The sequence below is a fragment of the Equus asinus genome, chromosome 1 (genome assembly GCF_041296235.1).
Source record: "Equus asinus isolate D_3611 breed Donkey chromosome 1, EquAss-T2T_v2, whole genome shotgun sequence".
In the NCBI taxonomy this organism is placed as follows: Eukaryota; Metazoa; Chordata; class Mammalia; order Perissodactyla; family Equidae; genus Equus; species Equus asinus.
The window spans coordinates 132022270-132048451 of NC_091790.1; the positions used below are offsets into that span (position 1 = coordinate 132022270).

The window sequence follows — 26182 nt, forward strand, 5'->3', positions numbered from 1 at the left end:
AAGGTAAAGACACACTCCAGTACAAAGCCTATTTTATTTTTCACATCTCTGGAAAACAGTCATAGCAGGAGTTTTAGAACACTAGGAGAGGAATGGTAAAAACTTTATATATGCCAGGAATATGTGTAGATGAGGGAGGGGGCAGATTTCTTCGGGGTCAAAAAGGAAAAATAGACATCTTGGTAGAAATATGGTTTATTATATTTATTACCAATTAAAGATCATGACCAGTCATCAGTATCAATAGTTATGATAGTATTTTTTGGTTAAATTATTTGGTCTCTTATGGTAAAATCAAAAGTAATAGCTGCTGAGTATCTTTTTTATTAGCTCAAATTATTTCTAAACTACTGTACGTGAGCATTCTCAACTTGTCCTTGGATCGAGATCCTAATCCTTAAGGATGGGTATGTACAGAGACACTCATTATACAGTATTGACTTTTGACTGGCAATTAACTGGTTACGACCTATCACTTAATTGAATTGAGTGCACTCAAGGACCGTTGTCTCAAAATCTTAATTATGTCCATAGTGGCAGTAAGAAGATGGATAAGAAAGCAAAGGAGCATGGGTCAAGGTTGAAGTCTGGAAATGGGTAAAGGAATTGGAGAGAGTGCTGTATGTTGGGGAGCAGGTGTCTGAGGAGAAAGCGTCTACTTAAGGGTGGAAGAGGTTATTGTGACTTTAGGGAACCTTTTACTCTGATGGAATAGTCATGTAATTTTCATTAAAAAGTATTTTTTAGGCAGACTGAAATGGCCACTGTCATTTCTGGAAACAGATTACCAGGGAAGTTGGTATAGAAGTAAGGAGAAAGCCTGAGTTTTTCTACAAAATAGGTTTTCTCCTGCTGTTCACATCCATCTTCCCTCCTTGGGGCTGGAGATCCATGAAAGATTTCTAGCTTAGCGCGGTGCCATCTCCCAGCAGGCGCCTGTGCTGCAAGCAGAGTCTCTAGGTTCCTTTGCCACTAATTTTTCTAAGTCAGATTTCCAACTCATTTCTTCTTTCTTAAAAAAGAAATACCTTTTTTATCCTGCCTTAATCTTTTTTGTTTTCCACAATGAATGTGTCAACAACAGGAAGAAAATACTAGTGGAGGGCAGCAATAAGGAATCACTTAGAAAATTTTAAATATGGTCAGGACAGTAGTTTCTATAAACCTGAACAGCATCATAGAAAATTGCTTGTGATGCTGAATTGTATTCAAACTTTCTCCTATCTTGTTTTCTAGATTTCTCCATGAGGAACATAATTTGTAACACTTGAATGCTTCAAAAGGTGTACAATATGTTAAAGAAATAATGTTTCTTAACATATCTTTTAAGATTTTTGTTTGCAAAAAAACCCACAAATAATTGTATGGTGCTGTAAAATATTGTGCTATAAAATATCCTTCCTTAAGTAAAAAATGTTCTCAGTTTGTCATTAGTGACAGGACTTAGTTTATTTAAAATGTAGGTTATAGTTTAGTGACTGCATTCCGCTGCTTTTACTTTTTTTTTAAATGACAAGACCTTTACTGACCACATCCTTTTATGAAACATAGATTTGTCTCAAATGCATTGCATATAATTGAAGAGTACGTAAATGTTTGAACTTTTTCTTTTTTGGCCGTGAGGATCACAAAAATAGCTATTAAACCACCAAATTGTCGATATATTTATTCCAGCAGAAAAGATGAACAAAAGGGTTAATCTGCTTTTGCTTATCCCAGTTATCAAGTTTCCGTATTGATTCTCAAAACTGCATTACCATCCAGAGTCTTGGTTGTTTCTATAGAAGCAAGAAGAGTAAGCGATTAAGAAGAAAACAAAACCCGGGCCTTGGTGTGCAGTAAATTTTGCTGTGTGCATTAGTGTAAGACCATCCATGCTGTTGCACTAATGATGAATCTTCTGAAGTGGAGACTTGTGTTTTTTCCCAATACCTTTTTCCCAATACCAATACCTAGGTTATGTTTTTGTTTTTGAGACTGTCTTTGGGATGAAATGTAAGCAACAGCCACTGTTGCCAAGTAATCTGTACAAAGGCTTTAAAAAATCTCATTTGCCTTTTTTTTTAGAAGAACAGCTCAGCAACAGCATTTCTCTTCCAATATGCCTTTCTTACAATTGCCCTTACATTTGAGAAACACACTTTCTATCTTGAATTCTCACTACGGTAGCTTTTCCAGAGCCTCTTGGATAAGGGAATAATACTTAGTCATCAGACAGTAATTGTCACATGGCCTGGGAAGGTGCTTTTAGAAAGGACTTTTTTTTTTTAAACAGATCTATTTATTGAAGTTGTCACCTAAGCTCTTAGTTTTGTCACTCTTAATTTCAAATTGAAGTTTCAGGCATTTTCCCTGGCTCTGTGGAGATGGAGAAGGGGAGGCCTCTATCCAATAAAGATACTCAGTGATGTGCATTTTAAGGCCAGCTGAGGGGTGGACTCTCAATCAAAGACCCTTACTTGGTTCTTTGAGGAGGCCCCTGCCACCATGGTAACTGAAATTTTTTTTGAAACAGCCTTATTGAGATAAAGTTCATATACCATAAACTGAAGTGGTTTTGGGCTCTATTTTGTCCCTTAGAGAGCACAGATTCTTTAACTGATTGTGTGTAAATAGAATTGATTAAAATGATCACAAATAATTAATGAAGCAATGATAGGAATGTTTGGCAAATGCAACTATCTCTTTCGTTAGATCTGTGTTCTTCTTTCTGTACTTTCTGGGAGATTTGGGTTAAGGACCCTTACCACTGAGCCTAAACTCAGAGCAGAGCCTCTGGGGCAGGATGAAGGAAAACTTCAGGTACAGGTGTTACAGGTTGGTGTGTGGACGTGCAGGTACCTCACACAGGTTCTCTTTGTCAGAAGTGAAATTTCAGATGTCATAGCTACAGACATGATATCTTTTTACACTTATAAAAACCTAGTTAACCACAAATACACACCTTTTAAAATTAGATGACTTCGAGAAATTTCTTCTCAAATCCATTCTCTGAAACACTTTAGCTATGACTTAACATCAATTTGACTAGTAACAAAATTAAAATGATTTTAAAACATTGATCAATATATTTTCCTTCTACCTGAATATTTAGTTATTAGCTGTAGTTAAATTTTATTATATTTAATGACTTCATTAGTCCCTAATTGCTGACATAAATGATTTTTTTTAAACCTCAGAATATAAAGATCCTACAAGAGCCTACAGGAATTATTTCTAAGAAATAAATGTATAAGTAGGGTTAATCTTCTGGTAATTTAAAAAGAAATTATTGAATTTCGGGCATGGTGGTGGGATTCAGTTCCAGGATCTTCTGATTTAGAGATGATTCTTTAATTGCAAATAGGGCCAACACAGGAAACCTTGTCCTTTGGGTCCTGTGGGTTTGAGCTGCTGCCCATTTTTAAATGCTTTCATTTTCAAATAGTGAATTATATCAGAAGGAGGACTCATTAATTTTCTCTGTTACTAGTGCAAGAGCCATGATATCCTCGCAGAAGTATTTTAAATCCTGAATAAAAGTATAGCTGGAAGAACCGTATATTTGATGGTTGGTGTGTGGGAGTCCTAGTGAGCTGGTTTCATTGGTTGATAATTACCATGTGCTGCTGTCCTGTGGAAAGACCATGCTTTCATTTGCTGTCTAGTAATTCAGTCTCCAGGACTGTCTTAGGAACAAAAACTGCTGCTGGCGGTTTAATGCTAGTCGCTTGGAAGAGTTTACCTCTTCTCTTTACAAAGCCAAACTCATTTTGCTCCCTTAAGGCTATTGGTGGCATGTTCTCTCCAGCTAATGAAACACTCACCTTAATGGAATTAAAAATAATGACTTGCTTTGCTTCTGTTTTATATCATCCTCAAAATTTTGTATTTTTGTAAATAATTTTTATGTCTCCATTGATGCTCATTTTACCATCATGGATTTCCTGTTTTGTGCAGTCTCCTCGTCTTTGAATTGTATTGATATCCTGATGGGATCCATACTGGTCACTAGACTGAGGAATAGTAAGAGTAGAATATAGCAACAGTTGGAAAAATAGTGAGCACTTGTATGGTACTTACTCTGTACCAGGCACTAGTCTGATAAATGTTTAACGTGTGCCAAGTCATTTAGTGCCCCAGTAGTACCATGGTTATCCTCATTTTGCAGATGAAGAAACTGAGGCACAGAAAGTTTAGCTAACTTGCCCAAGAATTTGAAGCCAGGCGGACTAGTGCCAGAATTCATGCTATTGTCAACTAGAGTCTACCTTCTCTATGGAAACAAATAATCATAATAGCAGAGCAAATGGAATGTAAATATTTAAATTAGAGCGCTTCAATTTACCATTTTCAGTTACATCTCTGGTAGCAGTTGTTTTAGTAAGCCATAGACTGAAGATGTGTTTGCTTGGTTCAGGTGAGTCTTGATTATGCCAGTATGAAATTTCCATTGTTCTAAAGAAAACCAAATGCCTTCTAAGGGAGACCTATTTTTTCAACCATTTTCTCTTGGGGTTTATTTTTAGTCCTTCTTTGTTCTCCATAGAAGTTGGACCGAATGTTGTTCAGGGGGAGTGCCATGGCTTTTAAACTGTAACTGTTTGAAATATGCTGGAGTTTTGCACATGGCAAGCACATGGCTCAGTTGTTATGCCCGTCCTGTGCCTGTGTAAGTTTATCTGCATCTGGAGGAAATGTGAAGTTTTATGGAGACGAGTAACTAGGCTGAAACATATCATCATCCTGCCAAAAGACTAGAAGATATTTGGTTGTATGCCTGCCAAGGTGCCTCAAAATACCCATCCCCCGCCCTTCCCCAACACACGCACACAAACACATGGGAAGAGAGTAAAAGAGCTGTACAGATCTGTTAAGCGAACTGATAAAATGTTTGTTTCTCTCTCACATGTAACAGTTATTCCAGGTATGTCTCCTAACTACTTTTTTTCCACCTCTAGTCATCTATGTGGTATCTTTTCGATGAGCCAGACAGCGTGTGCATTTTTCCTCTGGCAGGCTTGTGCAGACATATGCTCCTCTGCCATCTTGTAATCAGCATGCTCTCAGGAAGATCTCAGTTTTCATGATTTAATTCTCTTTGCATTATAGGAAAAAATTCTTTGGGGATTAAGTAAATTTTGCTTTCCCTTGGGAATGAAGCAAGGTTTCTCTAGGTTTATCATCATGTATAATGTATCAGCTGCCTTAATGGGGTTGTTAAGATTGCAAGTAGTCTTAACTTTATAGCCTGAAGAAAATATACTGGCCCATTACCAGTTTATACAGGTCAGGTATCTTAGTGCTGGGAAAGAAGAAAACTGAAAAGTGACAGGTGGTGTCAGCATGAGTGCTGTTTCTAAGCTCTGTTTGTAACCTATTTGAGTAGAAAGTCCTCTTATTTTTTTTCTGGTGAAAGATTTTTTTTCAACTAATTATGTGAAGAATTATTTCATCGGTTAATATTCAAGATGTTATCTATTAAATTAAAACAACATGTTGAGCCATAAATTTATTTATTTTTTGCAAATGCAAAATTTTTATCTACTTTGAAAATTGGTAATGATATTAATGAAAAATATAGATTAAAAATAAAGAACTGATAGAATAGTAAGAAATATTTGTGAATATATGTAGCTTTCCATTTTATTGTAAATATTAGATATTAGACATAATTGAAAATAAATATTAAAATTCTTAGTATATATTATGGTTAGTTTTTTCAAATCTTTTCTTGAAATATGTTAATAAGCAAGTTGTTTAAAAAAATTTTATTGCAGTAACATTGGATTATATATATATATATAGCTTTCAGATGCACATCGTAATATAGTTCGAATTCTGTGTAGATTATATCATGTTCACCACCCAAAAAACTAATTATATTCCATCCCCTCACATGTGAGCCTAATCACCCCTTTTGCCCTCCCCCCCTCCCCTTCCCTTATGGTAACCACCAATCCAATCTCCAATGCTATGTGTTTGTCGTTGTTTTTATCTTCTACTTATGAGTGAGATCATATGGTATTTGACTTTCTCCCTCTGACTTATTTCACTCAGCATAATACCCTCAAGGTCCATCCATGTTGTCACAAATGGCTGGATTTCATCATTTCTTATGGCTGAGCAGTAGTTCATTATATATATATACCAAATCTTCCTTATCCATTCGTCCCTTAATGGGTACCTGGGTTGTTTCCAAGTCTTGGCTATTGTGAATAATGCTGAGAATAGGGGTGCATGTATTTTTATACATTTGTGTTTTCAAGTTCTTTGGATAAATACCCAGCAGTGGGAGAGCTGGATCATATGGTAGATCTATTGTTAATTTTCTGAGGATACTCCATGCTGCTTTCCATAGTGGCTGCACCAGTTTGCACTGCCACCAGCAGTGTACGAGGGTTCCCTTCTCTCCACATCCTCTCCAACACTTGTTGTTTCCTGTCTTGTTAATTATAGCCATTCTGACCAGAGTGAGGTGATATCTCATTGTAGTTTTGATTTGCATTTCCCTGATAGCTAATGATGTTGAGCATCTTTTCATATGCCTGTTGGCCATCTGTATATCTTCTTTGGAGAAATCTCTGTTCAGATCTTTTGCCCATTTTTTAATTGGTTTGTTGGTTTTTTGTTGTTGAGCTGTATGAGTTCTTTGTATATTTTGGATATTAACCCTTTATCAGATACATGGTTTGCAAATATCTTCTCCCAGTTGTTAGGTTGTCTTTTTGTTTTGTTGATGGTTTCCTTTGCTGTGCAGAAGCTTTTTAGTTTGATGTAGTTCCATTTGTTCATTTTTTCTTTTGTTTCCCTTGCCCGGTCAGACATGGGACTTGAAAATATTCAGCCATAAATTTAAAAAAATATTAAAAATAGCACTAATTAGTGGTATTTCTATGTATGGAACCAATTAACTATTTATAATAGAATATCATTCCTATTTTAATTCTAATAATAGAACTAATCTTTTCAGTATATTACATCTTATATAAATCTACTGTTGCAAATTTTTTTGAAATCAGAGTGAACTATTAGAGTAATTATGATTGAATAGGAAATTGTGGAAGTGTTGTTTCTGACCAGTTTCAAACTGGTTTGAAGCAAAAAAAGAAAAAAAAATCATAAACTATTCCCTTGGTGTTGTCTCAAACTAGTGTTATTTTCTTAGTCATTTATAAAAAATTCTTATTTTCTGGTGACTAAGTGGTCCCTATAAAAATAGAAACAGGTAATAAAGACCAGAGAATAAATACTTTGGTATTGAGTGGTTTGAGTGTTTATAGCCATTTGAGGGGGGGGGGTTATTGATCTGGGCTCCAGTTGATATTTTATCATAGCTGCCTTTTCATTGTATCTATGAGATAGAAAAGGAGGAAGATGCAAGTGGACTTGATTATCCCCATAGGAAGCTCCTTAAAACTTAGGCATGTGGAAGGGCCAGCCTTGGTGGCCTAGTGGTTAAGTTTGGCCTGCTCTGCTTCGGCGGCCTGGGTTTGGTTCCTGGGTGTGGACCTACACTGCTCTGTTAGTGGCCATGCTGTGCTCGTGGCCCACATACTAAAAAATAGAGAAAGATTGGCATGGATGTTAGCTCAAGGTGAATCTTCATCAGCAAAAAAAAAAAAAAAGAAAGAAAAGAAAAAGAAAGAAAAGAAAAAAAAATCCAAAAGACTGAAAAACTTAAGCATGTGGAGATCAAGTGACATTATACACCTAGGAAAGCTGACATTAGGGATTTATGGCAGATACCCTACTTGTGTTCTCAGCCTTCTTTCATTCAATAGATACATGCTGAGTGCTTGCCATCAGCTCAGGGAGATAGCTATGAACAATATATGATGCAATTCTCACCCTCATAAAGCTAGTAGTTTATAGTAGGGGTGATAAGACCTAATGAAAATAGCTACCAAAGGTCTGTTTAAATGATACTCAGGAGCGTGCCTTAAAGAGAAGTCCATGTTGCCCTGTAAGCATTTGATAGGAGACCTGACCTTGTCTGGTTTGTTAGGGAAGACTTCCTTGAGGAAATGATATTAATTCTGAAGTTTGAAATTAATGCTGAAGTAACAAGCAGGTGAAATGGCAGGGGAACAGCTTTTCAGGCAGTAAAAATTAGCATGTGCAAAGGCCCAAAGGCCTTGATGCATGATCTTGGTGCATGAGAGGAATCAAATGAAACCAGAGAGGTGGACAGAGCAGGACGTGGAGACAGTGGTACAAAAGGGAGAGAAAGTAGGGGTATAGTGTTTGACCAGAGCCTCAACTCAAAGAAATCAGGTACAACCTAAAGGAAGCAAGGCTAATTATGCCTTTGGGCTTCATACATTGATTACTTTCTGCTTTTGTTTTCTCTTCTCTTGATATTCTTGAAATTCTGAAAGTGTACCTCTAATTCTCTCTGGAAGACAGAGTGGTTGCTTTGTAATTCTAAGTGGGGCCAATAGGTAGTCCACGTAGCGATTCAATTTTTGGACAGAAAAGTGCTGTCTTATGGGGTCATGCTATCTTTCTGATTAAAAAGGTTTTTTGAAAAAATTTCCTTCGCTAGTGTTAACAGATAGAACTAGTCACTTTTGTTTCTAAGTTCAGGATAGATCTGTAGTTTGGGGGAGGTAAAACTTGGAGACTGAAAATATTGTTAGGGCTAGACTGACCTGAATTCAAACCCTGACCCTGCCAATTAATATTTGTGTGGCCTTGGACAATTTCCTTATTTCTTCTGTGGTTCATTTTTCTCGTCTGTTAAATAAAGAGGACAGACACATAGCCCCGAGCTTTGGGTATGAGAAGAGCTCCATAAATATCAGTGTTGATATCATTATTGAGGGAAAGTGGCGATTTGTAAAGCATTTCTGGCTAGATCTTTGGTGGCTTTACCAATTTATACTGCTGGCTTCTGATTCTACTCATGACACAGAACGCTTGTCAGGATCACCAATGGCAGTCCTTCACTCTCTGCTTCATAATAAGACAATCTTCTATGCTCTAGACTGTAAATTCTATAAGGAGTTGCTCCATGAGTAAACTTCCGTGGAAAGTTGTACTGTATACCTAGCACTTAGCATAATGTGTGTACCTAGAAGACAATAAATATCTGTTGAACAAAAGTGAGTGAATGAATTAAGCCAGTTATTAGGAAATTGGGTAGTTTCTCTTGTTCACCCAACACAATATGAAGAGAAGTCCACTTTGGACAGGTCTGGGAGAGCATATGATTTCCCCTGCTATAAAAAGATACCGTGAATATAAAGAGGAAAAATAAATACCAGATAGTGAGCCTTACATCTGCTCACCTGATAGTAAGTTCATCCTGTGTGCTGCGGCTATATTCATGTGTGTTTCCTTTCAAAGGCGTTTTAGAGCCACTTCTAAATCCACTTTAAATTTCAAGTCATGAAAGACCAGCAATTGTGATAAAAATTTCTGTAATTCTGAAATATTTCAAACATTAAAAATTGTATAAAATATTGTAACAGATATCCATGTGTAGATTTAACATGTTAGTATTTTACTATATTTGCCTCAAATCTTTTTATGGTTTTTAAAGTCTACTAATTCCTGTATCAGTGTATCTCCTATTTCATTTCTATTATACTTTATTCCTGCCTTTACTCTTACTTGATCAGTCTTGTTAGAGTTTTTATAATACATTTTTTAAAAAAGAACCAGCTTTAATTTCATTACTGTTTACTTTCTTTTACTTAAAAAATTCTCTTTTGTTCTTTTCATAACTCATTGAGTTAAATGTTTAACTTATGCATTATCAATATTTCTTTTCTATAAGCATCTAGGAGTGTAGCATTTACTCTTAAGTACTATTTTAGCAGCATCCTAGAAGTTCTGATACAGAGATTTTTTCCATTCTCTCTCTCTCTCTCTATATATATATATACACACACAGATCTTCCTCGACTTATGATGCGGTTATGTTTGATAAACCATTGTAAATTGAAAATACATTTAATATGCCTAACCTACCAAACATTGTAGCTTAGCCTAGCCTACCTTAAAAGTGCTCAGAATACTTACATTAGCCTACAGTTGGGCAAAATCATCTAACACAAAGCCTATTTTATAATAAAGTGTTGAGTATCTCATGTAATTGATTGAATACCACACTGAAAGTGAAAAACAGAATGGTTGCATGGGTACAGAATGGTTGGAAGTGTGTTGGTTGTTTACCCTCGTGATCACGTGGCTGACTGGGAGCCAGGGCTGACTGCTGCTGCCCAGTGTCACAAGAGAGTCCCGAACAGCATAGCAATAGCCCAGGAGAGATCAAAATTCAAAATTCAAAGTACCGTTTCTACTGAATGTATATTGCTTTTGCACCATCATAAAGTCAAAAGATTGTAAGTCGAACCATTGTTAGTTGAGGACCGTCTGTACTATATGTATCTTCTGTAATTTATACTATGACTTTGGTATGACTCATAAGTTATTTAGATTTTTAGAAATAATTTTTATATTGTTGAAAATTTTTGCATTTAGCATTTAAAAAATTTCCAAGCATATGAGCATCTTTTGTTGTTGGTTTTAAATTTTATTCCTTTGTGGTAAGTGGAGGGTACAAGATAATGATTCTTTGGAAGCTGGTCTGGTATTTAGAAGGAATAAAACGTTGGTAACCTTTGATTTTTAAAAAATAGGTTGCAAGTCACAGAACCAGAAAGGACTTTACAGACCACCAAATTCAACTCCCTCCTTCATTATATAGGAAAATAACAAAAAACGGCAAATGACCAACTTGTGCCCACAGAAGCAACTGCTGAAAAAAAAAAAGCTCTTTATTTTTTCAGGCTTAGCATCACTTTTTATCAGATACAACCTTAAATACTAGTTTGCCTCCCCGCAGGACATTGTTTGAGAAGTTCCTCTTTAGTAAGCAACCCTTTGTTTGTACCTTTAATTAAGTCCTCGGCTAATTCAAAATCATTCAGGGAGGGGTAAAAATGACCGTGGAATGCTAGTGTTGAGTTCTTGAACACAGTGTTTAAACTCTAGGTGCAAGAGAGAAAAGAGATGCTGCAATGCAATCTTCTTTTGGCAGCTGAAGTTTTCCTTGTTTATCTTTCCTTCTTTACAAAAGGGATGGATGGGAGAATGATAGAATGGAAGTGAAATTAAAGGAGAATACGTTCATGGTGAAAGTGGAAAAGAACACATGTCCTTTTTTTCCTTACCTCATATAGTTACTTTGTCTTAAAAAAAAAAGAGAGAAAAAGGAAACAACAACAAAATCTCTTTTCAGATGGACAATCTCTTTCTTCCTTTATTTTAGGGATGCCAAATATATTTTATTTTTGTATAACTGTCTTCTAGTCACTTATATTGCTTCCTGTTACTATTTAAACACCAACTACTGAATAAGGTTTTAGGTAATATGCATCTCTTATGCTAAAAAATTCATATAGAGCAATACATTTAAATTTACATTTAAACTTCTATTATTTATCAAAAGATACAGTGATGTAGTAGTTTCCTGGAAAGAGTTATAATTTCATGAGTTTGTAATTATATAGTCACTGTATGTGGTCCACATTGATTTTCCATTCTCCCAATTTAGAATTGCATCTCAGAGAACCTGATAAGTACCCTCTCTGCACTATAGTAATTCGTTGCTGCAGAGCATTTTGTGGGAACCTAAAATTTTTTAGTAGTCTGATAAGACATTGTTATAATAATGGGTCTGTAATGATTACCTGACAGCTGAAAAATAATTTCTCTTGCCTGTTCTTTGGTTAAAAATAAGCAATTCGGGAAGCTCTGTTTGACTTAATAATAGAATTGAAGATCAGGTTTACCATATTATTTGTGTGAAAATAATGATGAATATTTTATTTATTTTTATTATGATTTTTTTAATTGAGATTCATAATAGTTTAATCATTGTGAAATTTCAGTTGTGCATTCTTTCTTGTCTGTCACCACGTAAGTGCTCCCCTTCACCCCCTGTGCCCACCCTCCACCCTACTTCTCCTGGTAACCACTAAACTGTTTTCTTTGTCCATGTGTTTGTTTATATTCCGCATATAAGTGAAATTATATGGTGTGTGTCTTTCTCAGTCTGGCTTATTTCGCTTAGCATACTACCCTCCAGGTCCATCCATGTTGTTGCAATTGGGATGATTTTGTCTTTTTTTAATGGCTGAGTAGTATTCGGTTGTGTATATATACCACATCTTCTTTATCCAGTCATCAGTTGACGGGTACTTGGATTGCTTCCATGCCTTGGCTATTGTGAATAGTGCTGCAATGAACACAGGGGTACATATGTCACTTTGGATTGTTGATTTCAAGTTGTCTGGGTAGATACCCAGTAGTGGGATAGCTGGGTCATATGGTATTCCTATTTTTAGTTTTTTGAGGAATCTCCATACTGTTTTCCATAGTGGCTGCAGTAGTTTGCATTCCCACCACCAGTATATCAGTGTTTCTTTTTCAATGATGAGTATTTTTAAATGAAGCTATGGGAAACTAGAAAGGTGGGCTAGAGGTAATTGAGATACAGGTTAACATTATTAGATGAAGGATGTAGTGGGGGACACCTGCAGTTTATTCCACTGAGCCAGATTTCTTAGAAGTAAAATCCCTGGATTATGACTATAAAAATTCACTTGATCACGTTCAAAGAGATGAGAAGTTGTGCTGTGTTGAATAGTGTCTGATGCGGGGTCGGTGAGCCGAGAGTCGAAAGAAAGATTTCTTAGACTCTCAAGATCTGGCAGTAGTGCTCTTTTATTTAGAGAATAGTGTGGAATAGCATGGGGACAGGACCCATGGGCAGTCAGAGCTTCTGCTGCCGCCGCTTCTGCTACCCCCGCTGGCATGGGGACAGGGCTCATGGGCAGGCAGAGCAGCTGCTGCTGCCCCCGCTGGCATGGGGACAGGACCCATGGGCAGGCAGAGCTGGTGTGTGGGGACAGGACCCACGCGCGGTCAGAGCTCCTGCTGCTGCCACATGGGGACAGACCCACAGGCAGTCAGAGCTCCTGCTGCTGCCCTGAGTTGAGGGTTAGGGCTAATTTTATAAGGCATGGGTACGTGACTTATTTTTACTGGAGAAAAGATGATGTAAAAAGTCATTAAATGATTTCAGTGCAGATGGGGTCTGGTTATTGTGCGGTCATATAACTTTAGATACGAATCTGGCCATATAGATCGGCATGTAGGTGAGGATGCCCTGGGCTTCTCTCCCTGGGGTGGTCCTAATTCATACCATAAAAAAAGTCCACTGGGTCGTATAGTTTGACATGTAGGCCAGGTCACCTTGGACTTCTCTAGCTGGGGCAGCCTTAATCCACATCAGTGTCCACTCAAAATTCGTGTCCCCTGGTACCTGTGAATGTGTCCTTTTTTTATATTGAGGTCATGATAGTTTACAATATTGTGAAATTTCAGTTGCACATTATTATTTGTCAGTTCCTATATAAGTGTGCCCCTTCACCCTTTGTGCCCACCCCCACCCCCTTTCCCCTGGTAACCACTAAACAGTCCTCTTTGTCCATGTGTTTGTTTATCTTCCACATATGAGTGAAATCATATGGTGTTTGTCTTTCTCAGTCTGGCTTATTTCGCTTAACATAATACCCTCAAGGTCCATCCATGTTGTTGAAAATGGGACGATTTTGTCTTTTTTTATGGCTGAGTAGTTGAATGTGCCCTTTTTTGCAAATAGGGTCTTTTCAGATGTAATCAAGTTAAGAAGAGGGCGCTAATCCAGTGATTACTGGTGTCTTTTAAGAGGGAAATTTAGACAAAGAGACATAGAGACAGACACACAGGGAGAACGTCATGTGAAGATGGAGGCAGAGATTGGAGGATGCATCTGCAAGGCAAGGAACACTGAGGATTGTTGGCAACCACTGGGAGTTAGGAAGAAGCAAGGAAGAATTCTTCCCTGGGGCCTTCAGAGGGAGCATGGCTCTGCTGACACCTTGATTTCAGACTTCTAGCCTCCAGTACGGTGAGAGAATAAATTTCTGCTGTTTAAAGCCCCCCAGTTTTTGGTAATTTGTTATGGCAGTCTTAGGAAACTGATAATAGAAGTCATTTTAATTATATAACTAATGCAAAAACAAGTATATGTGTTGGAGGTGCCTGAGCCTACATACAAGAGGAAAGGGAGTAAATCTTTACCTTTTGCAAATCCATTGCATCTCAAAAGACCTTAACAGTTATTCACTTAGGATACTTGTAAGCTTTAAGTTCTGGGAAGCTATCATAGTTTTTATACTTTGTTTTCTATAGCTGACGTTACCCAAGGGAAATCAGTATAAGGAAAGACTCCTGCACAACAATTAAAATAGATTTTAGCTCTCTGGGTCCCTGGTGGGCTTTTTGTTTTACACTCAAGAGCTCATAAGAAAATTATGGCCCCTATTTTCTGTGGTGTTCACCATTTTCCAGTAAGACTCTTTATCACTTTTATTTATATCCAGTGGCTTTCTAGTTCTGTCTCTTTTTTTCCCCTTTCTTGGGGAAACTTTTGCTGCAATAATATTCTTATATATCTTTTCCTCTTCAACGGGAAGTGTGCATCTTTTAAATGAAAGTATTCTCTTTTTTGTCAGCTAGATTTGTCTCCTTTAGTTTTTGAAATATTTTTTGATTGATGACTAGGCTACAAGAGCCTAGTGCTTATTGAATATTAAAATAGTGCGGAGATTTTGAATGACCATTTAGCTTTAAATGTTGGAGTGAGCTGATAATTTGGGTGCTGCTTGAGCAATTGTACCCTGGAATGGGGTGGCAAACACAAATGTCCAAAGGTGTCAACCAGTAGTATAAATGAGAGACAGGCCAGTTGTGATAAAATGGGCAATGTGTCTTCAGCTAATTTTTGTCCTTTAGGAAGATGGAAATGTGGGAATGGAGGCTCAGTGTAAATCTACTTTTCAGGGCAAGGTGGAAATCAAGTTTCAATAACTGTGAAGGTCTGAGATTTTATCCTACTTGCATGTTAACAAGTTAGCCTGCTGCAATTTTATCTATGCTGGCAGAAGACTGGAGACTCCTGGGTCAGAGACAAAGGACTTTATTATTCATGGCAACAGCAGTAACCAGAATATCAACATTTTCTTATATTTGTATCTTGAGCCTCGATTCCTAGAGGGTGACAGAGGAAAGGGCCAAGTGACACCTGCACACACAGTATGTTGTTATTAGAGAGAAATTCTGAATTTAGGAAACCTGAATCTCTTGTAATAGGAAGTAAACATGCTCACTTTTTGTTCTAGAGGAAGCTATCTCTATCTTCCAAAGCTGTCCACTATACAGACATGCTTGAAAGGGTAGTCCAGAACAATCTCAGGCAACGAGGAGTCCTAGATTTTGATTATAGCAAAGTGTTACTGAGTAACCTTTCAGACTTTATTTCTATAGGTTATTTAAAAAATTACATTTTAATCATTTATTGAAATTAAGCCTGATTTTATAAGGGTATTTTTTAAAAAATCTTTTGAAAACCTATAGTGTTAAGTTAAAGTCTAGGAAGTATCATTTATGCTCTTGATCTTAGAGTTGTATTTCATAGCCCAGTGTACTAACAAAACCAATTTTAGGGATCGACATAGGGTTGCCCGTATTTTTATCTTGCTATATGTGGAAACAACCCTGTCAAAACACCTAAATTCTTACTATTGCCACCAATTCAAAAAGAATGAAGATGACAATGTAGGGGAGGAAGACATTTCCTCTTCCCAAATGTGGGTTTGTCTGGCCGGAGAAGGAATTAAATTCACATGAGACAGAATAGCAAGAGAAAATTAAACAAAGCTTTATGAGGAACCATGGCCCGGGAAGAAAGGGCACCGAAGAAGTGGGGTGCACATAGTGGTTATATACCCCCAAACAGGGTGTTTCACATGTGATTGAAATGTCCCTCCCACAATAGTCACAAGATTGCCCTGTCGGCACAGTGCTTGATTAATGGACACGGCAGGTAGTGGTCTGCTATCTCGGTGGGCGTAGCAGGAGGCAAGTCTATTGTCTGGAGCTGGGCTGGAGCTGGGTGGGCGGTCACAGGTGAGTGCAGCAATCAGTTCCTAGCCTAAGGAAAGATGCTTAATCCTTAAAGAAATGCCACCGTTGGGAGGGGGAGGGAAGTCAGTTACAGGAGGTTACCAGACAAGCACAATAAAATGCAGATTTAAGTCTTTGCCTTTGGTATTGATTAAGAGTTTCTAGAGAGAAGGTCATCTTCTTTCTTCTTCCTGGTACAGAGAGGGAGGCACCTTTACAGATAGAGATTTACCTTACAAATGTAAATGTGTCCTAACAAAGGGCAAGGTCCATTCCTCAGAGCCTCCTTCCCTGTTCCAGTTTATCAAAAGCAATCAGCCTCAAATAATCCTGATGCCAAAGAGACATATCTTGGGGTGGCCAATTTCAGGTCCCCACAACAACTAATACAATATGGTACCCTGGATTGGATCCTGGAACAGAGGAATTGAATGGAAACAGTGTGAAATCTGAATGTTTAGAGTCCCGTAAACAGTAAGGTTCCAATGCCAATTGCTTAGTTTTGACAAATGTACACAGGTAATGTAAGATGTTAACAGTGGGAGAAACTGGGTGATAGGTATCCTAGAACTCTCTGTACCATCTTTGCAACTTTTCTGTGAATCTAAAATTATTCAAAAATAAAAAGTCTATTAAAAATTTGAAAGTTGATAATTTTAATAATCAAAGAGAAGGAAGGAACTAATCTCAAAACAAAGGACAGTTATATAAAAATTGAATGTTTTTAACTTTATGAAAAATCGACTACATTATACTTACTTTTCTCATTTTGGCATGAACTGATAAAGATTTTGACTGCATTAGTATTAGATCCATGGATTATCAGCATTTGGGAAACACCGTGTGATAAATTATTTAATTTTAATTTACTGTAAGATGAGATTATCTTTCTCTCTACTTTTCTTAGAGAGCCTGTAGAATCAGATACCTTGCACTTTGTACCTGAATAGATGTTCAGCCTCTGTCCCTATTATGAATTCAGTCTGATTCTGTATAATCCCAAGTTATGAATTTTAATCAGGGTAGGTTGGTGGATCCTCTTCAACATAAGATTTAGCTTTTCTAGAAATTTCCTTGATGCAGATCGTCCTTGGGAGACTCGGAATATTCCCGATTCAGTAACACCTGAAAATGCCATTTCTCACTACTAGGGGGAGGGCAAAGGGTAGGAGCAGGGCAAGTCCCTCCTGTCAGTTCGAAGAATCAGGAGGAAATTGGGACAAGGCTTTTGTAGGTAAGTGCCTGGTTGAACAGACTCCAGCCATGCAGCCAAAAACATAAGTCTGGGCCGTTCCCATGACTGGGAGAAATCTAGGGTACAGCAGAGTTCAAGGGTGGGGCTTCAGTTCCTGCAAAGGTGTATTGGCTAAAGGAGAGGTTCTCAGCCATGGCAGCATGTTTAATCATCTGGGCAGATTAATAAAAGAGCCCAGGCCACACCCTCAGAGGTTCTGATATAATTGGTATAGAGTGAGGCTTGTATTTTTTAAAAAGCTTCCCCTGTGTTGCTAATGCTCCCCCGGGGTTGAGAACTATTGTGCTAAATCCCATGGAGGAAGGATCTCACTTGTGGAGGAGGGTGAGCGTCGTAAGCCCCAATCTACAGGGCAGAAGACTGGTCCTGAGACTGGTGCCCATGGGCCTCAGTGAGAGAGCTGTGACTTACGGAGCGGAGCAGGAACACAGGGTTGCAGGGTGGTGTTTTGGTCTGAAAGTGTCCGCATTGGCCTGTGCCTTTTAAGGTGACCAAATCGTCCTGATTTACCTGTGACTTTCACATATGTAGCACTGAATGACCTGCATCCTAGGAAATCCCTTAGTCTCAGGCTAATCAGGATGGTTGATCACTCTATCCCTTTAATCCAGGCCAAATCATCCTCTCTGGTATCCTATTACCAGCACCTACAAAATGTAGCTCTACTCTTCCTGGCTTCGTACATGGCAAAATTCTCACATGTTCTTATCTCACCTTTTACCTTCCATTTTGTTTCTGATAAGGCCAGCTGGTTTTGGAGGAACAAGAAAAGGAGTGGAGAAGAGTTATGGTTGTTTATATCCTTCCTGCTTTAGTTAGAATCTTCTCAGGAACTATTGTAGGATTTCACTGAGCTCAGCAGTGAGGCGCTTTAGCATGCAGAGGCAGATGTCGTGTAAAGCTGTTGTTCTCAAATTTTAGAGTGCCTTGAAGTCACCTAGGGGTTTCCAGAGCTTCTGATTGAGTATGTCTGGGAGAGGCTTGAGAATTTGCATTTCTAACAAGCTGGTGCCTTGGGACTGGAAACTGCTCTTTGAGAACCACCAGCTTAGAGAGACTTGACTCTGCATCAGGAGGTGAAGGTTCTCTTAGTCTCTGTTTTATCATTTGTAAAATGGAGAAATTAGTATTCACCTCATCACTCATCAGGAAATATTACATAAATCGCCAAGCAGAATGCCAAGGATGTGGTGGACACTTTAATTCTCTGAAAGATCTCAGTCTTTCTCGTATCCTCTGGATTGTTTGATATTGGGTTGAATATTTTTAGGGTAATAATTCCAAATATGATCATCCAAATCACCTGGGGAGCTTTTTGCAACTCTCAAAAGCCTGGGGCCCTACGTCCTTGGAGATTCTGATTCATTTGGTCTGAGGGAATGCCTGGGAGTCAGTTCGTTTGCAAAGCCCCCCACCGTGATTCTGATCATTTTGGGAACCACTGCTTTTGAGCAACATTTTCCTAGCTCAGGGGTTCTCAGCCCCTGCAGCTTTATTGAATCATCTGGAGTGCTTAAAAAGATGCTGATGCCTGTGTCGCATCTCCAGAGTTTAAGATTTAGTTGGTTTGGAGCACAGCCTGAGCAATGGGATTTTAAAAGCTCCCCAGGTGTTTCTGATATGCAGCCAAGTTTGAGACCACTGCTGTAGTGTATTCCCAGGGTAAGAAGAACAGGGAGTATTTGTTAAAATGGAGATTCTTGGGTCTCACCTCAAAGCTGCCTAAACAAACTCTCTGGGCAAGAGATACAGTACTCTGCATTATTAATCACTGCCCTGGATTGTTAGCCTCAACAAATAAGGCATGAGCATCATAGCTCTAGGGGCATAATAGAATCCCTCATTGAGTAGATATTGCCTGACTCCACCCCTCACCTATTTATATAGCACTTTACTGTGGACCTGGCTTTGTTATCTCATGGATCCCTGCATACTTTCATGAGGCAGGGTGGGTTGATCTTATCTCCATTTTATTGATGAGAAATGTGAGATTCAGGGAGGCTCTCTCTCTAACAGAACACTTCGGGATATACACATAGATCAGGCACATGTGCTTCCCTGAAAGGAGACCATAGTCTAGTGGGGGACATGACACAGAAACAGGAATGCAGGTAGAAAGTGATGTAGTACAGATTTTAAAAAATATGAAAATTCAGAGGCGGAGGGGTTAGCAAGAAGTAATTTGTGAGGAGGAGGGAATCTGAGAAGGCTTTTTGGAGGAGGTGGTCCAGGCCCATCTTGGAGCTGATAAAGCTGTAATTTCCTTTGAGAACCTGGTTGGAGGACATCCCCATGGCCTTGCTGCTGTGCTCCATTGGTTCCCTTGTTGAGTTTTCATAGTTTTATAACCCAGGTTGTATAACTTCCTTTGTGTTATCATCTCATCATATTTATAATAAATCCTACTTTTCTTTTGAGATATGACTGCTTAATAAAAATGTGGTTTGTCTTTGAATTCTGCAAATAAATTATTATTTTGACTTCCCTAGAATAAAAGTTGCAATAAGGTTTTTTTTTCACTGGGAAGATAAACCAATAGACATATAAACTATCACATAGTTCATTTTTGGAGAGGTAATTTTTTTGGCTACAACTATCTAATTAGCTAAAAATAAACATCTGTACTGTTATAACTGTGTTGTTAAATCAAGGAGTATGAAGAACTTTTCAAGGACCATGGATTTATTTCTGGAACAAAAGAGACAGTAACGAATAAAGCTGTGACCGGCAGTCTGATAAAGAGCCCAACTCTGTTAGGATGTGCTTGCTTTTCTCTTTTTCTATAACATCTGTCTTACATTGTTATATATAATACCTTTTGCATAAAGCATCTGGTTCCTCAAGAAAGTTGTATGAAGATATGGAGAACCTTTATACTTGATAAGATTTGAGAAAGTTGGCTTAAGTAGTAGTCTTTATTAAAATATATAATTTTTAATAAAATGCACTTTATTATTTTACAATGCAATGCATCTTTTAAAACAGATATAAATGTAAAGAAATACAATTCAATTTGTCCTTTAAAATATCTAAAAAATTTTAAATCCATGTATTCTTTGACACGCCAGGTTCACGTCTGCTAATCTATCCTACATATATACTGACAGAAGTACACAAAAACATATGAAAGGATGTTTGTTGCAGTATTGTTTATGACACCAAAAAAAATGGAGATAACGTAAATGTCCAATTAGTATGTGACTGTTTAAATCGTTATGGTTCACCCCTATAATGGAATATTATACCATCTATCATTGAAAGAATGAGGTATTGATACAGAAAGATGTCAAGGTTACCTTAAGGGAAAAAATGAAGTGGCAGAACAGTGTGCATAGTGTAAACCCATTTGTGCACTGAAAAGGATTTATGTGTATTTATGTATATATACATTTCCTTAAATATGCATAGACTGTCCCTGACATGGTGCACAAAAGCTGTCAAAAATGCTTACCTTTTAGAAGGCACCTGCAGCCTGGAAAGTGTGTATGAAGGGGATATTTTTACTTTTCACCATCTACCTCCTGAGTTCTTAGAATTTTTGCCATAAGTATTATTATTATAAAAATAATGCATAAAATAATTAAGTAAAAACCTATTAAATTTATTTATTTTAATAATTTAATAATAGAGTATATAAGTTAAAGAAGCCCTTTAACATTAAGGCCTCTATTCTGGACTAAGAAATATTTCCAGGCATCTTAAAGGAAAAAAAAAAAATCTTCTTTAGTTCTTAGTTTAAATAGTTATTGATTTGTGGCAAATAATCCCTGAAAAAAAATCACAACACAAAAATTAATTTCCATCATTGTTTAGAAAAATTATATATACCACCAGTTGAGAGCCTCAGTATTTGAAGTATAACAGCCTAAACTGAGGAGATTTGCCCCCTTGTGTTTATGCTTCTCCTGAAGTGTCATGGAAACAATTGATAGAGATTCAACCATATTGAGCTCCTCTCTTTGTTTGCTGTGTTAGGCTTTTGTGCAGATGGGTCCTGATCATATGCTGTTTTTGGATTGAGTCTTGTTTTTCAGAATCAGAAATTAATGAAAGATTGCTTTCCATTATCATTTATTTATCCCCAATATAACAAAGGATTGCTTTAAAACATGATTTCCTTGTCCTTTTTATGATTTAATGTAACATATTTCCAGAGCTGGTATTTGTGTGTGTGTGTGAGTGAGGGAGATTGGCCCTGAGCTAACATCTGTTGCCAATCTTCCTCTTTTTGCTTGAGGAAGATTGTCACGGAGCCAACATCTGTGTCAATCTTCCTCCACTTTATGTGGGATGCCGCCATAGCATGGCTCGACAAACCGTGCTAGGTCAGTGCCCAGGATCCAATTCTGTGAACCCAGACGGTCAAAGCTAAGCATGTGAACTTAAGCGCTACGCCACCTGGCTGGCCCCCCAGAGTTGGTATTTTAAAGAAAGCTTTAGTCATCTATAAAACATTTCTTATATGCTTTTACCTCTGAAATATTTTCCCCACATATAATTACTTGTCAGCTTCCATTGTTCTCTAATCTGATACCATAATTCTTGGGATTATCTTCTTTGTTTCCATACTTCTCCTTGTTTCTACTATCTTTTTATCTACTGTTCACTGTGAGTCTTAGACCTCTGAGAAAAATCTGATTGGGTAATTTAGTCTCCATTCAGTATAAGGAAACACTTTTAGATAGAATTCTCTTTCTGTTCAGGTCGCCTCATTGGCTATTGGCCTTTCGTGTCTGGCCGATAGAAAACTATAGTTTTGATTTCTGGTCCAATCAGATGTGTCTAGGAAATCAAGGTCATTTGAAACATAATAATCTCTCATGCACTTAGAATCTAATCTTATGGACAGTTCATCAGTCCAACAGCCTAACGGAGGATATTTTAAATTCTCTTAAATTTGCTCCCAGCCCTACTCAAAACAAAACAAAACAACAACAATTAGCCTAGGGGAAAGCTTGGATTCGCTCTGCATAACCCACAGGTTCTATGTCCAGCTCATAAGTAGCTTCCGGAAAGGCCACAGGCCTTGGGTTCACACAAAGTTTGCATCCCTTTTTGGCAACTTCCCAGGTAGGCAACCCTTGGCTCTCAGAAATTGTGACCTTCTATGTGGAATAGAGATACTATTTCTTTGTAGGATTTACATGAGGATTTAAGGTGACTGTGTATATAAATTGAGTAGAATAATTGACACACAGTAATGATAATAGCACAAATATTTACTGAGTACGTACCAAGTGCCATACATTATTCTAAGCCCTTTTTGCATATTAGCTCATTTAATTGTCTGAACAACCCTATAAGATTATTATCTCCATTTGACAGATGACACAGGCAGTTCTTAATTTGCTTGAGATTACACAGCAGTAAGTGAAGGAGCTGATAGCTCATGCTGTTAACATCTACACCAAATCAACCCTACCTATGAAGCCAGTGCTTGGTTTTGTTTCTGCCCCTAAGTCTATGGCCTTCTGGCTTTCACCCCTGTCAGACCTGGATGTGGATAGTTCTGTCCTATCTTGTCCTTCATCAAATCCAGCCACAGTCCTCAGTTCATGATGGTCAATGACTCCCTTGGGAATTTGGAGGTTTCACAGGGTCAGGGATTGCACTGTGTGCCGTCTTACCTGCTCTCTACCCTTTCACCAAAGCTGAGATTCACCCTATCCTGTGGAATCATCTCATGAGAAGCAGCAGTCTCAGGCCAGGCTCCCTTCCCTGGAATTCCAGTGAAGAAAATGTCTTGTTATGTCATTATGTCTTTCTATTCTCTCCTCTCCACTCGTCAAACACTGAATATTTTAAGCAGGGTCAGTCTTTAAACCAGGCTATGAAGTACGTAACATTTGCCCCTTTAAACTACCCATTCTGTCTATCCTTACTATGTCACTCTTTCATATCTCAGTGGGTCAGTTTAATTAGAAGCTTTCACCTTCTGAGGAAATGGCAGATTAATGGGGGAATGGGAAAAGGTCATTTAGAACAATGCTTCTCACACTTTAATGTGCATGTGAATCGCCTAGAGACCTTGGTAAAGTGCTGAATATGATACAGTAGGTCTGGGCTGAGGCCTGAGATTCTGCATTTCTAACAAGCTCTTGGTGATGTCAATGCTCCTGGTCTCTGAACCACATTCTGAGGAGCAAGGATTTAAAGACTGAGGCACCACCATGAGATGCCAGAGGATTTACCGTGTTACCTTTTCCAGGAACATTTAATCCAAAGAAATGAGTCTCTCTTAGTGGAATTTAGTTAATGTGACTAGCTGCTAGAAGAAATTTCTCAATTTCCAACCCTACCCTAGACTGTTTACCAGTAAAGCCATTCCTGGTTGGAGAAAAGAATAGTATAAATTTGTCAAGTTTTGTTGTAAACACTGCAAAAATAGACATTTTTCTCCATCAATTTAATTTAATGACTCTCAAATGATTTATATTTATTTCTCCTTAGCTTTATGTGAAAGAACATCATCTTGCTGCTACTAAAGGTTGAGTTTCTTGTGACTGGGGAAATAGATGATTAAACTTATCCTGGTACAAGGGCCATAGTGTATTTCAATCTCTGTTTCTTTGTTCCTTCTAACATCACCTACATAAAAAGGCAGTTAGGTCAGCTTTTATTTCCCGGTCTTTGATTTGGAGTCAGCTCACTAGGAATGTTTATGAATAATTCTGTTAGAAATGGTTTGATAATACTAATCTGAATAATGAAATATTGTGCAGAGCTTTACAAATGGAGGTGCAGTGTGGGCAGAAACCTGCGAAATGATGTGGCTGATTCTCCTTGTGATGGCAAAGGCTTGTGTTTTCTATTTCTCTTTTCAGGGAGGAGAACACTGTTTCTACCAGGGCCATATCCGAGGAAACCCTCCCTCGTTTGTTGCATTGTCAACATGCCACGGACTTCAGTAAGTGTCCACAAATTTTTTGTATCATCCATTTTTTCAATCACTTATTTTGTTTGTTTTTAATGCGTTGTAATCAATATCCCCATTTTATGTCAAGAAATAATTTCAAATCGGTAGTGGATCTGTTCTTTTTCTTTTTTGTGGTTTATAAACCAAGCAGATTTTACAATTAGAATCACAGCAGCCCGGGGCTCTGATACTGTGATGTGGGAAGCATTTTTCCAGTTTCCTCCAAGTTGAGACAGGAGTGATTTGGGAAACGTTGATCTCTGTTTCTGTGGATGTTTAATCCCTTGGTACCAGTTCTACCCCTACTACTCCTTGATGTTAGTTTTTGTTTCATGGAATTATAGAAATTTCAGTAGATAAAATCTCTCGAGTCCTTTCACAGAGACAAAAGGCTGCATGTGACCTCAAGAACTCATGTGTTTCAGCCCTTTTTTCAGCCAGAATCCCACCTAACCCACAGCAAACTCGTGGGAGGGTCCATCTGTTCTCAGAAATCTCCAAGGATCGGGGTTCATCCTTCCTCGGGGCCTTGCTTCCTTTCTCATAACCTTCATTATCAAAGAATGTTTGCTGATGGTTAACATGGGAATACATCCACTTCCTCTGTCCTCTTGATAATGGTGATACACAGGTGGCTGTCTCTTTGTTTTGTAACCCCTTCTAAAGCTACCAAGTCATTCCTCAGCATTCTACTTAGGCTAAATCATCTCAGTTCTTTCTTGTTTTGTTCTAATTTTTTTGGGCACAGAACAAGCCAGCACTTTAATTTAGTTGTGTTGAATTTTTGTTTGGAAACTTTAAAATACTTTCTGTCTCTTGCCAAGTTAGAGATGTGGTTTTTTCATCTCAGTAGCAGCTACTGAATGTCTGCTGTGCCAGCCAGTGGGAATATTCAGGTATTTAGAACAGGAGCCCTGCCCCCAAGACCTCACAGTCTAGTGGGGAAGCTAAATCTAGCTCTCCTTCCTACTAGGGAATGTGATAGGTGTGTTTGTTTTCTTTGAGAGAGCAAAAAACAGAGAAAAGTGAAGTTGAGAGTGGGCACTGAAGAATGAGTGTTACTTGAGGGCTCCAGAGGAATGTTACCTGAAGAAGGTGGAGTGGTCCTTGGAATAGGCCTTGACAGAATCTTCCAAGAGAAGGGGTTAGACTGACAAATCTTAAAGAAAGGTAGGAAAGAGATCTAATGGGAAAGGCTGGAAAATGCAGCTAGTCTGCCTAAGTGGTGCCTCTGATCAGGCTCTGGCAGTAGGTATGTGAGACACAGAAAGGAGACAGTGCGAGGATCAGTTACGTAGCCAGAGAAATGAGGCCATGTGTCTCAGAGCGTGGATGACCTCCACTTGCTTATTGTTTTTTCTAAAAGACTAGTTTACTTATTTTAAATAAATTCTTTGAGTAAAGAGATGTTTTTACCAATGTAGACTCCATGCCTAATATGTGAGGGCCTCAGTTTTCTTATCTGCAAAAAGAAATGTCCATTTCAGCAGTAAAATTGTTATATCTGATCTCAAGACAAGCACAGCTGTCAGCTAGGAATAGTACACTGCGCCTGCCGACATTTGTGATAGCAAGTGTGTTATAGCAGAGTGATATAAAAAGTAAGAGGCTGTTTTCCCTCTTTTCCTCTTAAAATCTCAATCCAAAGTCAGTGTAAGCATCTTGTCTGGTTCTTATTCCCGTTTGCCTCCCAGTTTCTCAAGTGGATGCAATACTGTGAGAATCAGAGTTATTACTGCCTTCTAAAGGCCGTAAAAGACCTGAGAACCTAAGACCAATAGCACACTACTAATCCTACATAGTCATTTGAAGGAGGATGAAAAACTAAGGAAATTTTAGTGACTAAATCAGGAGTAGAACTCAGAGTGTGCTTCAGGTGTTTTAACTGAGTAAAACTTACTTCTACCTTTAGAAACCTTTACATTTGAAACCAAACAAAAAGAAACACACAGAAAGCCCACTGTGTGTCTGGAACACTGTCAGAATTGTATACGAGTGTGTTTGGGCGT

At 38.1% G+C, this 26182-nt stretch overlaps 1 protein-coding gene across 19 annotated transcripts in view; it reads left to right on the plus strand.

Moving 5' to 3' along the window:
- The window catches only part of ADAM22 (ADAM metallopeptidase domain 22), a 238194-nt gene that overhangs the window by 132152 nt on the left and 79860 nt on the right, over positions 1-26182 (plus strand). For all 19 annotated transcript variants that reach the window (XM_044767786.2, XM_070507864.1, XM_070507943.1 and 16 more), the window contains exon 5: positions 24082-24164. In XM_044767786.2, coding sequence (XP_044623721.1) covers positions 24082-24164 — 83 coding nt within the window. The remainder of the gene's footprint in view (positions 1-24081; positions 24165-26182) is intronic.